General features: G+C 30.6%; 1 protein-coding gene across 3 annotated transcripts; it reads left to right on the top strand.

Moving 5' to 3' along the window:
• The first annotated feature begins 289 nt into the window (after positions 1 to 289).
• On the top strand, positions 290 to 7,364 carry LOC133172628 (cytochrome P450 4F6-like). Of its 3 annotated transcripts, XM_061307561.1 has the most exons (11): positions 290 to 440; positions 1,201 to 1,345; positions 1,439 to 1,620; positions 2,561 to 2,685; positions 3,096 to 3,161; positions 3,511 to 3,634; positions 4,890 to 5,019; positions 5,095 to 5,224; positions 5,795 to 6,076; positions 6,230 to 6,295; positions 6,791 to 7,364. In XM_061307561.1, exons 2-11 carry the CDS (start codon positions 1,261 to 1,263, stop codon positions 6,888 to 6,890), a joined length of 1,290 nt encoding a protein of 429 aa, XP_061163545.1. In that variant the 5' UTR covers positions 290 to 440; positions 1,201 to 1,260; the 3' UTR covers positions 6,891 to 7,364. The 3 variants fall into 3 exon arrangements, with proteins under 3 accessions (XP_061163545.1, XP_061163544.1, XP_061163543.1); XM_061307560.1 differs by lacking the exons at positions 290 to 440; positions 2,561 to 2,685 and having other exon boundaries at positions 1,209 to 1,345; positions 1,439 to 1,540; XM_061307559.1 differs by lacking the exons at positions 290 to 440; positions 1,201 to 1,345 and having other exon boundaries at positions 1,456 to 1,540.
• Positions 7,365 to 13,748: the final 6,384 nt, after the last annotated feature.

The following is a 13,748-nucleotide window of genomic DNA, read 5'->3' on the forward strand; positions in this document are numbered from 1 at the left end:
TCGTGAATACAATTATGCACATTGTATATTGAATTGGATTATTATTATAATATCATTTTATAAATGTTAGTATTTCATGTTTTCATGAAAAAATGAGGCAGATTTGCAGTTTGGGACGTAGCTCATTGCATGTCTGATGCTCTCAATTTTTTATTTAAAAAAATTATACATCATTAACAAAGAAATCGGTTTACAATGAAATTGTACTCTAACGACACGCCATACTTTATAATAGACAAGTTATTCTAGAGATGGAGCTGTTACAAGCACATGATTTAATAAGCGGAAAATGGACAAGTTTTCTACTTGTATTGGTATTAACCTATATAACCATTGTTATAACTAAATACATAAAAGGTCTTGTCTATCTCTGGAGTTCATTTAGGCGATTCCCAGAACCGGTGAAGGAAAGACATTGGTTATTTGGTCATATATTGATAGTAAGTTTTTTTAATCATTTTATTGTGTTTAATATTTGTCGTAATTTATCTAGGAAGCATGCAAACATTGATTTCCTTGTTATTTAAGCAATATTTCTGTGGACTTAAAATGTTTGATGCCATGCATTTTCATCACCCTTGGCCCTGAACTAATTTTTTCTTTATCTCGATTTAATTACATGTTGATTTTGGAAAATTTTAATCACATTGAGGTTGTTCAAATGTTTACTCGTACATGGAAATGTCAATCTAAAAATAATAAAATTTGTATCATAAAAAAGTCTTTTTACTTGAATGGAGGCAAAATAAAACACGTGTGTATTTTGAACCCTCTACCTGTCCCACTTAGCGACTTTATGATTGTGTCAACAATAGCTAGAGCTCTATATGCACTTTATCCACTGTTTTGTATTTCATCATACTTGTAAAAATAAGATTTTACCTGCTTGAAATCAAGATAGCATGATATTAAAATAAAGGTCTAATTTTTAATGCATGTTATTATGCACATAATTTAACATCCATATTGATTATGATGAAGTGACACTATAATTGAATGATTCATTCAGCAAGTATGCACCATTGTTGTTATAATTAAATCTTATTAAATTAATTTTCTATTTTAATTTAATTATCAGTGGCTTCAGGGACCTATATATTATAGTATACATGCTGGTATCTGGTGGTTTTCGTAGTTATATTGATATTTTTAAGCAAATTGGAATATAAATGAAGATGGTTGCTACAGAATTGTGTTTAGTTTGCAGGCAAAACCTCTAGATTGGACAAAATTTTGGAATGGACTGCACAGTTTCCCAAAATGTTCATCACCTGGATTGGGCCAACGAGGGTTCGAGTTATTCTACATCACCCAGAAACTGTCAAAAAAGTCCTCGTCACTTCAGGTACCTGAAACATACTACACAAATCGAATAAATCAGATTCATTCAGAATTCGTTTGCCTTAGACATCGAATACTTGAATAATGTACATTACAGATCCTAAACCTGTCGGGTTCGGTGAACCATACAGACACGGTCTACCCTGGCTTGGAGAAGGCCTTCTGATTTCCAGTGGCAGAAAATGGCGGCGATCAAGACGTATGCTAACGCCTGCCTTTCATTTTGACATTTTGAGACCTTACGTGAAAATCTATAAAATTTGTGCAGAGTTATTGATGGTAATGTACAAAAAAATGAAACTGAGAAATACATATCTGGGTTAAACATTGCTTTTTTTTCTTAAACGTCCATATAATTGCGTTGATGAAATATGTTGAAAAAAGATTATGTTTTAAGATCTAATAGCATCTAACAGTTTCTTACCCAAATACATGTACATGCTCTGGTATACTTAAACAAAAATATATGGCATGAATTTGAGCAGGATACTGTTTACAGAAATAAACCGGAAACAACTTCTTGAATTGTAACACGAAATTGGGGTCATTTAACAATTCTTACTTGTTCATAGATACGATGGATATTTCTAATACATATATTAGATAAAGTCAACAGACTTTTTCAATGTGATTCTTTAAAGCTCTCTATTTTGCATTTTAAAGAAACATGCCACAAACAAATTTTCTTATCTCCCACACAAAAGCGTTACATTGCTAATTTTCAATATTTCTTTGAATAGATACTTAATTAGGAAATTTCAGTTGTGTAAAATGGAAACATAGACATTTGAAAATGTTCCCAGAAACACAGCAAAACTTCATATTTTTCTTTTCATTAAACTCTCCGGTTTGGCTAAATATAAATTATTGTAACTAGACAGACTTCATTTCTTTACTGAGAGAGAAGAACCTATTTAAGCAAAAATTTTTGTTATTCATCCTTAAAAAGAAGCTTATGAGAACAGTCACTCTTATGATATTTAAGACACAAATTCAAACTAGCTTCGATAATTCGTTACCAGTATGAATTAAGCCTTAATTGCATGATTTTTTTCTTCATTAAGAAGTATTTTAGAATTTCATTTACATCCCGAATATATTTACTGAAGAATAACCCAAGTTACTTTATGATATCATTTTTATTTGATTATAAAATATATATTGTAGCACTTTCAAAATCTTTGCTAGAACAAATAAAATGATATTTTCTGTCCGATAGAGAAACCTCATGCTACATACTGATACCGGAAACAGTGTTGAAATTTACAACCATGTAAGTTCCTGTACATTGGACATCATACTCAGATGCGCCTTTTCTTACAAAACAGACTGTCAGGAAATAAGGTGTCTTGAAGATCTATCATTTATTGCATATTTTTCATAAAAATGATTTTCGAGATTAACAGTTTTGGCCTGAGATATTCACATTCTGAGATTTGTTTTGCGATTCTCATCGAAACCACGCTCTTTTCTATCATTATAAAATTAATATATGAAGCAGCAAAGATATATCGTTGAGGCAAGGTAACTGCTAAACTTATCTTTTAAAATGGTCTTAGCTCACAGCACGACTATCAAAAAATATAAGGAAGAGAACGTATTAAATTTTAATTTGCTAATAATAAGAAAGACTAATCATTCTTCAAGTTAAATTAAAAAACCACCGTACCTATATACATTTGTACAGAAGAAGTCTTTTTTGTAGAAGAAAATCCTAAATAGACGTGTCATATAATCTGGTTTTGTTTTCGCAGGGAAAGCACACATCCTTACGTAACTGCAGTTCAGGAGATAGCCATACAGTGGCTTCTAAGAAATAAGCAAGTTTTCTTTCATAATTACATTAAAGCATTCTTGACTACTTCTATTCATCAACTGTGTGTGTTATTCATTTGTACATATACTGCTTCTGTTCAGCTAACAGTCAGTGTATCTGAGGCCAGCTGCTTGTGTTTATCCATATGTATCACTCTGTACAGCTTCTAAACAACTTACAATGAATATCTTTTATTTCCAAACCAATCCTGATATTCCTGCTCTAAATGTTTTTCAGCCATGTTTTATTACATTAACACTTACACATTCATGTCTTTTAACATTGTATTTTTGCTAAAATATCATGAAATATTTGGATTGATAAAAGCTAAAACAATAATTGATCATTTTCAGGTCGCCATGGCTGCATCCAGATTTCATATTCTACAGAACAAAACAAGGACGAAAGTTCAAGGAAAACTGTGACTATGTTCATAAGGTGGCAGAGGATATAATAGATAAGCGACGTCGAGAAATAGTATGTCAGCATGAATGTTTTCAATTACATCTAGAACTGTAAAAAGTAATAGGTCCTTTGACTGCTTTGAGCCACTTGAATGAACTTTATTTAAGACTTTTTTCTAATGTTAGATCTTTCCATATAGTTTGGAATATTTATGACTTCAACAAAACTTTTCTCAAATCACCATTTGGTTAGAAGTCATATCTTAAGTCATATCCCTTTTGAACAGGAGCGGAGTTCAGTTTGATCTTTCTGACCTACAAGGACAGAAATGAAACCAAAATTTCCGATAAAGTTGTTTTTATTTAAAAATTTCAGTTTGGTAAAAAAGTTTAACGCTTTTGGATTTTGGATTGTTTACAAAGAGGATTGAAAATTTTACATAATGAAATCATGCGCTTGAAAACTTGCTCTGAATTTTCACCTACAAATATACAAGAATCTTCAAATTCGTCTGTGAATCTATTCATGGTCCATATGTCTACAGTAGGGAAAATGTTTAAAGAGAAATTCTCTATAAAGACAAGGTTATAAACGCCCATATTGGATATTTGAGGAGGGGTGAACTTCGATAACGTCGGCAACTGTTCATTTTTAGAATTTTGGGGCTTGGTTTAGTATTGAAGAAACTAAATAAACGGAATCAATCACATAGATAAGTAGGTATGATTTTGAAAAATCAATAGAACAATTCTGCATAATATTTATTCCTAATTATGAGATTTGCATTGCACCGGTCTAATCCAGTACTAAATTGATTATATTATACAACAAAAAATATCCATACTTTAATAAGCTTAAATAGCATTTGGTACTAGGGACGTTTACGTCATCACAAACGTCTGATATGCTGACAATACCGCTGTCTCATATACAGGTTTGAATTTAAGTATTGCGGATCATGATCATATAATTATATTGAATAGAGCAATGTAAAACTAAAGACAAAAGCAAGATATTGACTAACGGATCCTTCTAAACGATGACTCCCTAACCATAGGACCTTCTTTTAACTGTGATCCATTTTTGATTTTATGCTGATTATATATATATATATATATATATATATATATATATATATATATATATATATATATATATATATATATATATATATATATATATATATATATATAAGAGATCTGAAACGTTTCAAAAATACGTATATACTATCTAAAGAGTAAACATACTATATTGTAGTTAAAGTTTTTCTGTAAACTCTTTATTTTTTCATAAACATTGTCTATAAAGAATTTTAACTTCTTAATAGGAAAATGCGGACTTGTCCTCTAAAAAGTATCTGGACTTTCTTGATATACTTTTAACGGCAAAGGATGAAAATGTAGAGGGGTTAACAAAATCAGACATCCGTAACGAAGTGGACACGTTCTTATTTGAAGGTGATATTTATACATTTCTCTCAGTTGGGACTGTTCCTATACAGGTATATAATATTTGACACATTATATTAACAGGTCATGATACTACAGCTAGTGCTATATCATGGATTTTATATTCATTGGCTGAGCATCCCGAGCATCAAAAACGATGTCAGGAGGAAATTGACAGGGTCGTTAGTGAAACTAAGTCTGGAGAACTCGAATGGTAATAAAGTCGTTCGTTTAAATTTCGAGCTCTTTCTCTAAATGTTTGTAATTTCATTGCATTGATTAAAAAAAATTGATATACCTATTTACATGCATAGATTTATAATTTTGATCCTTTCTGTGAATTGCAGGAAAGGTGCTTGTGCAATAAAGCACACGAAAATAAAAGATTTTTCACTCATTTTATACAGAAATAAGATACAATCTTCAATTAGATTATATTTCATTACAAATTTTCCGAAAGTTAAAAGTACGTGTCCTCTTTATATTTATATATATATTTTTTATGTAATAAAATATACCAATCAAAAGAACATTATATCTTAGTGTAATCTGAGTGAATTAAAATCAGATCCCCAAAGTGTTGAAATTTATGAGAATTTTCTTGAGAAAGATAGATATAAGCCTTTTTAAAGGTACCCCACAATGTCAAATTTTGGTTCATATCAATTCAACAGGAAACATTTAGGACGGATGAGAGATAAAAATAGAGAAAATTTCAGAGATAGAACGGTGCTCATTTTGAAATAAGACACTCTGTGGTTTGAAATATAATTTTTATTGTCAGGAAAGACCTAGGGAAACTGGAATATCTGACACTATGTATAAAAGAAGGAATGAGGCTTCACTCCCCCGTTCCTGGAGTCTCGAGAGTTAACAGCCATCCAATCCAGGTAGACGGATGTGAAATTCCTACAGGTAGCATTATACTCCTTAACTTCTACTCACTGCATCACAACCCCACAGTTTGGGGTGAAGATCACATGGAATTCAAACCTAAGAGGTTCACTAAAGAACATTCTGAGAAGAGAGACCCGTTCGCATTCTGTCCATTTTCTGCAGGGCCCAGGTATGTATTTAATTGTATAAAATAAATTTAAATAGAATATAAACAGTAAATCTCACGTACTATCTGGAATTCATATTCCTTTGCTGTGTTCATATGGAATAGTATGGACAACTTGCCCTTAATTTCAACTTATATCTTAATTGCATTCAACAGAAACTGCATTGGCCAGAACTTTGCAATGAGCGAGGAAAAAGTAGTTTTAGCAACGCTTTTGCAAAAGTAAGTTTATTTTTTTCAGATCCCATTTTTCTAGTAGGATAACTGAGTGTATAAATTTATGTCAATTATGTCATACTGGATTTATAAATAGGAAACAAGTAAAAAGAATAATTTATGACAAAAGGTTGTGTTGTTAAGCTTAACCTGTGTAATTAACAATTACTAAACTAGTAATGGGGGACAGAAAAAACCCATAGAATAGCCATACAAAATAATTTTTAGTGGAACATCTATTAAAATAATACAAAAAATATTTCTTTTAAAAATTCACTTCCTCTTCCTATCATTTGAATTGATATACGTTCATTCTTAATTACTAACTCAGATAATAACCTATAAAAATGAGCTTTTCAACGACGATATACGTTTTAAACGTTTTATTATTAATTTCTCATCAAAATTATAGATACTTAAGCTTTTCAAATGAAATGGGTTACCAGATTCAGTTTCAAGAACGAATATGTCAGCATTTTTATTCTAGATGTTTAATTTTAGGTTATCTTTTACACTGGACAAAGAACATAATGTAGAAAAAGTTATAGCCGCTGTCATGAGGCCTACAGACGGGATCAAGTTATATGTTCATTCAAGATGAGTGACACAATCTTGCCAGACACTCATGTTACTTTTTTTAGTGAACTACTTAATATAATACCTCTCTATTAGAACTCGTTTTCATCAATGACCAAATGCAATATGAAGCACAATTTGGAGGCTTAAGAAGAAAATTATTGATGAATCCGTCATATCATTGAAAGGAAAGTTATGAAATAAGTTGTGAACAGTTTATTTGGAGATAAAAGACTAAAGCGAAAAGTGTGTTCTAATCGAAATAAAACGATTTCTACATTATCTTTGAACAAATACAAAAAAAATTCATCTAAATAATTAAAAGCCAATATCAATCTTTCAATACTGAAACCATAGTTCAAATGAGAAGTCTTAGAGATCCATTAAATAAAATTTTGGTGTAGCATTCCTCCTTAAATACTTGTCTATTTTTTACCCTTGACTGTCATTTGTGTTTTATATATTTCTATTTATGGACGTCTTGTGCCAGTGATCTGGTTTTGAGGGAATAAAGAATCGAATTGAATTGCAATTTGTGATAGCTTTGCAAATGTATGCTTTACTCATAAAGGGAAAATAGTTTGTAAAAACAGAACTCTGATTCTCTGGTTTCACATGCTTTCTGCATCAAATTTTGAAAATTAGCTAATTTGTACTTAAATTGATAACATAAAAATGATGAAAGAGTATGATTGTTTTTTACGTGGCCTGTTTGAAAATTATCGAGACATTGTGTTTATTCTCCTTTCTAATGAACGTATTTTGGTGAAAATTGGCATTTATGTTTAACAAATATTAAAAATAAACGAGAGCAAGAAAATATTTCCGAAATATTGTACTATTTCTTATGTTCTGTATATCATTTTGTCGATGGTAGGGTTACCCGATGCAAACACAAAATCAGATATGAAAATCAGTAACTGCTACGTACTAAGTTCCGGTGGACCCTTCAAATCTAGAAAAAAAATTAAAATAATTTATGATGTTTTTCAATTTTATTTTGACTTCATTATGTGCAAGTTTGATAGAATTTCATTTCCACCAGAAATTCAAAGAGCATAAACGCATAAGTCATTTTCATCACGAAATAGTTATCTAATTTTTTATGACGTCACGCTTAAGGCGGAGCAGCGAGAATGCCTAAAATTTTGTGCAGCGCTGTGGAGAACTTCTCTCCATAATAAATGACCGGCTAAAACAATAATAATACGACAAAACAAGTTTAGGGGTTTGTTCTTCCATTGGTATATTTTTTCTTACAAATTATGCAACCAGAGTGAAAACAAAGGCGCCGGTGTAAAGATGAATAGTGACCGCCAGCCGTAAAAAAAAATGTATTTTTTCGTAGAAAAAGAACCATAGGGTCAGTTATCTTCACGTTTAACCTACAGTATAAGAAATTGACTCAATTGAATAACCATCCCAAATGCAACAGAGTGATATAAAGTTTAAATGAGGCGATTAATGGCAATGTTTTTGTTTCAACGTTAAATTCTCTTGCGTTCGAACACTGATCGAACACGCAATTAAAAAATTCGTTCTAATATAACAGTATTACATGTGCTTTTAGCTGTCAGACCTATTATCTTCTTAACGCACAATAAAGATGCACAATAGAAAAGTTACAGTAACTATTGGTTAAAACCGTTTTCTAAATATTTCTTTATCACCTGTTTCATATTTGGATATTTTAATGGTTATGGACTTTTACGACCAACTAACAACTAACTACATGTATATCACTAACGGAATGACTTTCAAATCGGCTTGTTCATTGCCTGCATGCTTCTTACATGATTTATATAGTAATATTCCATCATCGCCTGCGAATGGTGTTAATTATGTCTCCCAGCTTATTTGGTTCGTTATAGAGAATGCTCTGTTTACATTGACTTTTAAAACAGAGGCCGTATACTTGCAAATAAGGTGATGTTGTAGGGCTTTTACACATTGGTCTTAATCAAAGTCAGCATTTTAAAAAATTCTGGGTCATTATAATTACCATATTAGCAAAAATAAAAACCATTAGGGCCATACGGATTATAATGCAATAGTACAGTGACGTTGAAGCCCAGAAAAAGAATAATTCGGAGTATTTAGATATATGTTCTGACGAAAACAAGGTAATAGTTCTGACTGACAAGTTTGTTTTTTTTTTCTTCACGAATAAGATATTTGTATGGACAAATAAGTTATTCCTTCATACGAATTAGATAGACTCGAACGTTAGAAGAAACAAGCATTCTGAGAGTATTGCATTAGCAATACTAGCCCCCTACCGGCAAGTGTAATCTGGTTAAAAATTGAAAATGCCATAATTCCGTCAAAAATCAATGAAGCGGAACGAAATGCAAACTTAATCTATTACTAATCAAGGTAAAGTCAAACCAAAAATCAGCTCTATATCTGCAAACGTTTAGAAGAAAATTGCAGAAAACCCTTAAAAACTGAAAAAGATCGTAATTCCGTCAAAAATCAATGAAGCGGAACGAAATGCAAACTTGATCTGTAAGTCATCAAGATACACTTACATACCAAAAATCAGCTCAATATATGCAAGCGTTTAGGGAAAAATTCGGAATACCAAGTGGGACAGACTGGCAGACAGAGGGACAGATAGATGGACGGAAAGCTAGACAGACGGACGGACAGAGCAGAGGAAATCTATAGTCCCCTTCGGTTTCACCTGTAGGGGACTAATAAAAGTAGATTAATTACTTTTGTTTCGGAATTGTTAGATGAACTGACTATTTGCTTGGACAACTTAGCGAATTAAATTTTTGTTCGCACAGATTTGAAGTTTCTTCATTAGACAAGATATTATATTATTCCTTTGATAAAGGAGATCATTCAGAAAATCAAAGATTGTACTTGTAGAAAGAACATGGATCAAGTGCACAATAGGACGAGATATTGATATCTGATCAACTTTTTATTGACTCCATTTCTTAGTAGTTTCTGTAGTTTTATGGAAGTTTTACTTGTAGATAAGGTTAATTTCTTGCATCATCACTTTTGTTTGCCATATACAAAGGATAGTTAATTAATGCTTGTTCTTTCGGTTTTAATGAAAATATGACAATCTAAAACAATACGTTATTTTCTTATTCAGATTTTAAGATAATTTTGCAATATATCCGAAATTCACGTGCAAATTGTTTATACTACACTTCTTTATATGTCAAATTGTTTTTTTTTTTTTTTTAATTTACTTTATTGTATTATTATTTATTAAATGGGATTTTGTCAGTTGAAAAAAAAAAACCACAAGTACTGAAACCAAATATGAACAAACTAAAAGCTTAACCAAACTGTTTTGATTGAAAAAATAAAATCATAAAATAAAACGCGACCCTAGCAATTTCTTTCAACAATTTATCTAACATCTGTTATTCGAAGTTGTACTGTGAGTTACAATTTCTGTAAATACTTTTAAGAAGTTTATTTACGTCTTATATCATTCCATATATCAACATTGGTAAGAAAACAAAAGTCACTGTTCGTTATCTTCACCTTTTAATGCCTCCTTAAAGTGGGTGGGGTATTTTTTGTTAAGTAAATATGTATGAAATGTGACTTTTTTATATCAAGTTCTGATTACATGTGAGTTGAATCATATTGATTTCTAAAAAAGTAATTTTGTAAATGATAAATTACACAATATTTAAATTTTCTAGTATCAATATTATGTGAAAAATGTAGTTATTGATGATGTCAGAAAGTTTGGTGTTGAAAATATTTTGAGGAATGGTCGTATAAAATGTTGAAAAATCACGCATTTTGATACTGCTAAAATTAGGGGAAATATTTTTAATTTTTCAAGATTTTTTCTTGAATTTTGTTTAGGTTTCTGATATTCCATACTTGATTTACACCATTTTTTAATATATCATAGCACTATTTTTATGAAGTTTCTCCTTCACTACAGTTAACATTTTTTTGAGGAGTAAAGATGGGGGCTTAGTTAAACATTTTCTGGATCCTATTATGTATCATTTTAAAGGATTATATCTGAAAATTTCAACCGTGCTGACTAATTATTGAAAGACATGTATGACATTGCATGGGAAATTGCAATGTATCGGTGCTATAGATACATACTGGAATTTGAGACATAAATTACAAACAAGCTGAAAGATTCATTATTACCGAAAAGTTTTCCCAGAGCGGTAAAAAAGGTTTGGTGTTTTAGCAAAGTGTCTTTCTTTTGCTTGTTTTGCTGTTGTTTTCTTTTTTTTATTTTATTTTACATCACCAAGATATCTTGGGCGGACGGGTGTTTTAAAGTACGAGATACACCAGTCCTTAATCTTACATGTATGTCCCTTTCAATAACCCATACAGACGAATTTCTCCAGATATGGCTGAGCTAAACTTTACTAAAATTGGTTGGAGCTATGCGTAAATCTAGTTGTCCGTATTACTCCAATTTTGTAAAAGTGGACGAAACCATAAGGTTTTGCATTGACCTGCGCAGAGTCTTGATCCAATTTCAATGAAACTGATTACACAAAAGGTCACCTCAATAGTTGACATGATCTATAATATTCCGTATGATATATGTATATTAAAAAAAATTATAATATAAGCAAGTTCTTTTAATCGTATTTCAATCCATCTTGTTCATATTCTTCCTTTTCTTTAAATAGTCTTCAGTTTGATTTCTGGATATATTTTATTTGCAATATTCTTTTCTGAATTATACAAATATGTAATAATACCAAATAATAAAAAAAATATACAAGTACTAGTATACATTTTCCGTTTGACTAGGGAGAAAAAAAACAAATGTGTGGAAAGTCTCTTTCTCTACCGAATTCACACAGAGTTACAGTAAAATATCACTTTGAAGACCACCTTCAGTATATCTAAGAGTTGCCGATCTAAATTCTGAGATAAGACCTTTCCTCATTTTGGACTGTGCATCTATTTGTCTTATCACAAATTCTTATGTTGAGAGTTATGAAGACAATATGTATACTGCTTTGTGTGCAGCATTTATTCCTTACAGGCATTAATTCAAACTGTGTGGAACATGAACAGAGAATTAAAAAACTGGAAAATCATATGTAAGCTTTAATTTCTATTCTTATATATATATATATATATATATATATATATATATATATATATATATATATATATATATATATATATATATATATATATATATATATATATATATATATATATTGTTAATCACAAATATAACATGAAAATTAGAATTTCTGAGTTGTTTTTTTTTTAATTTATTCTGTTTGTCCACCCTCATATATATACTATTTTAAGTTATTTTTGATGAAACATTGTAAATGACATTTTCATTTGATACATGTAAAAGATATGTTATTAAAAATACTTTTTATTTTATTCTATCAGAAAACAATTATGGAAATTGATTGGTAACTACCAAAAAAGTAGCAGCGAAAGCTTACAGTATATAGAAAGCTTTTCTGAGGTAATTTGTATAGATTAGAAGAAACTAGAATTAAATGTTACTCTAAAACATATGCTCCCCTTCCAAAACGTCAGAGATACAAATGGAACAGAGATTATAATGGCACACAAAAAATCCTTTATTATGTCATCTACATGCCAAACACCTTGCGTCTAAATCAAAAGTAAAAAAGAGTACATTCCTGTGAGGTTTTTCACGAAATCATCATTGACTTTGATGAAAAAAAAAGTGATGAAAATATGCAGGCCGTGCTATGTTACTCAAGAATAATACGCTCACAAGCCAATATCACAAGTCAAAGTTAAGGCAGAAAAGAGGACAAGTTTGTCTGGACTTGCCGTTCTTAAAAAAAAGTTTATTTGAATCAGCTGATGAAAGAGTCAGATCATAATGGTACACGACATTTCTTTTTATGGCGATACAGAAAAGATATGGCTTGGATATGATACGGGAGAAATTCAAAGTGAACAGTTTTTCTCTCTTTATCAAAGGAAAAAGAATTATTCAATGATTCACTTATCTTTTGACCTATGTTCATTATAGACACCAAGGAGCAAGCGACTTTTACTGACAGACCACGATATAGTTCAGAGTCTACAGACCAAGGACCAGGAACTGCTTACAAAGCTCCAAGAACTACAGACCAAAGTTCAGACGATTGAAAATTCAATATCCTTGAAAATAAATGGACTGGAGGCAAAAGTTCAAACAATTCGTAAATTATTTTTCGCTCTGTCTATCAATTATGCATGTAACTTCTCTCCAATTATTAACTTACCTAATCTTAAAGTTGACTTAAACTGAGATTGAATATTAAGTGTTATTTAGGTATTGAATGATAAAGAAAAATCATCGCAATTATTGGAAATGGCATTTTTGAAAATATCAAAATATTCTAGTTGTGTATAAGTATACTTAATCATAATGTACAAAATAGATTTGCATTTATAAAACAGAATTTTTAAATCATGACAACATGTAACAATGGGCTACTATCTGCTTCTTGCCTCACAGAATGTCAAGTAAAATTGAGAAGCAGAGCATTTACTTAAACAATAGAATGCTTTCTTTGGTTTTAATATGGGAATTAAAATACATAATTCCGGGATATGTAAATGCATCATTAATTCGCATACTAACAAACAGATAAAGACATTTTATTGTTTATTTTTATATCTGTATGAATAATAATAAGAAGTAGGATTAAGTAGGGGAGTTAACCATGCATCAGACACATACTTTGTTTTCGGATAAACTTGCATCAAACCTGAATGCCCCCATCTTTTGACTTGTTTCTGTCTTAAAACCGAAAATTTATAACTTTTTAATGATGCCTATTTTTATTATCATGTGGTGATAAAAATACCATGAGAATGGCCTTGAAGTGACGCCATTTTAACACCATCAAAGGGAAGTAAACAGAAT

This window comes from Saccostrea echinata, unplaced genomic scaffold, assembly GCF_033153115.1.
Source record: "Saccostrea echinata isolate AGI-Se365-2 ecotype Australia unplaced genomic scaffold, CSIRO_AGI_Sech_v1 ptg000054l, whole genome shotgun sequence".
NCBI classification, from domain to species: Eukaryota; Metazoa; Mollusca; class Bivalvia; order Ostreida; family Ostreidae; genus Saccostrea; species Saccostrea echinata.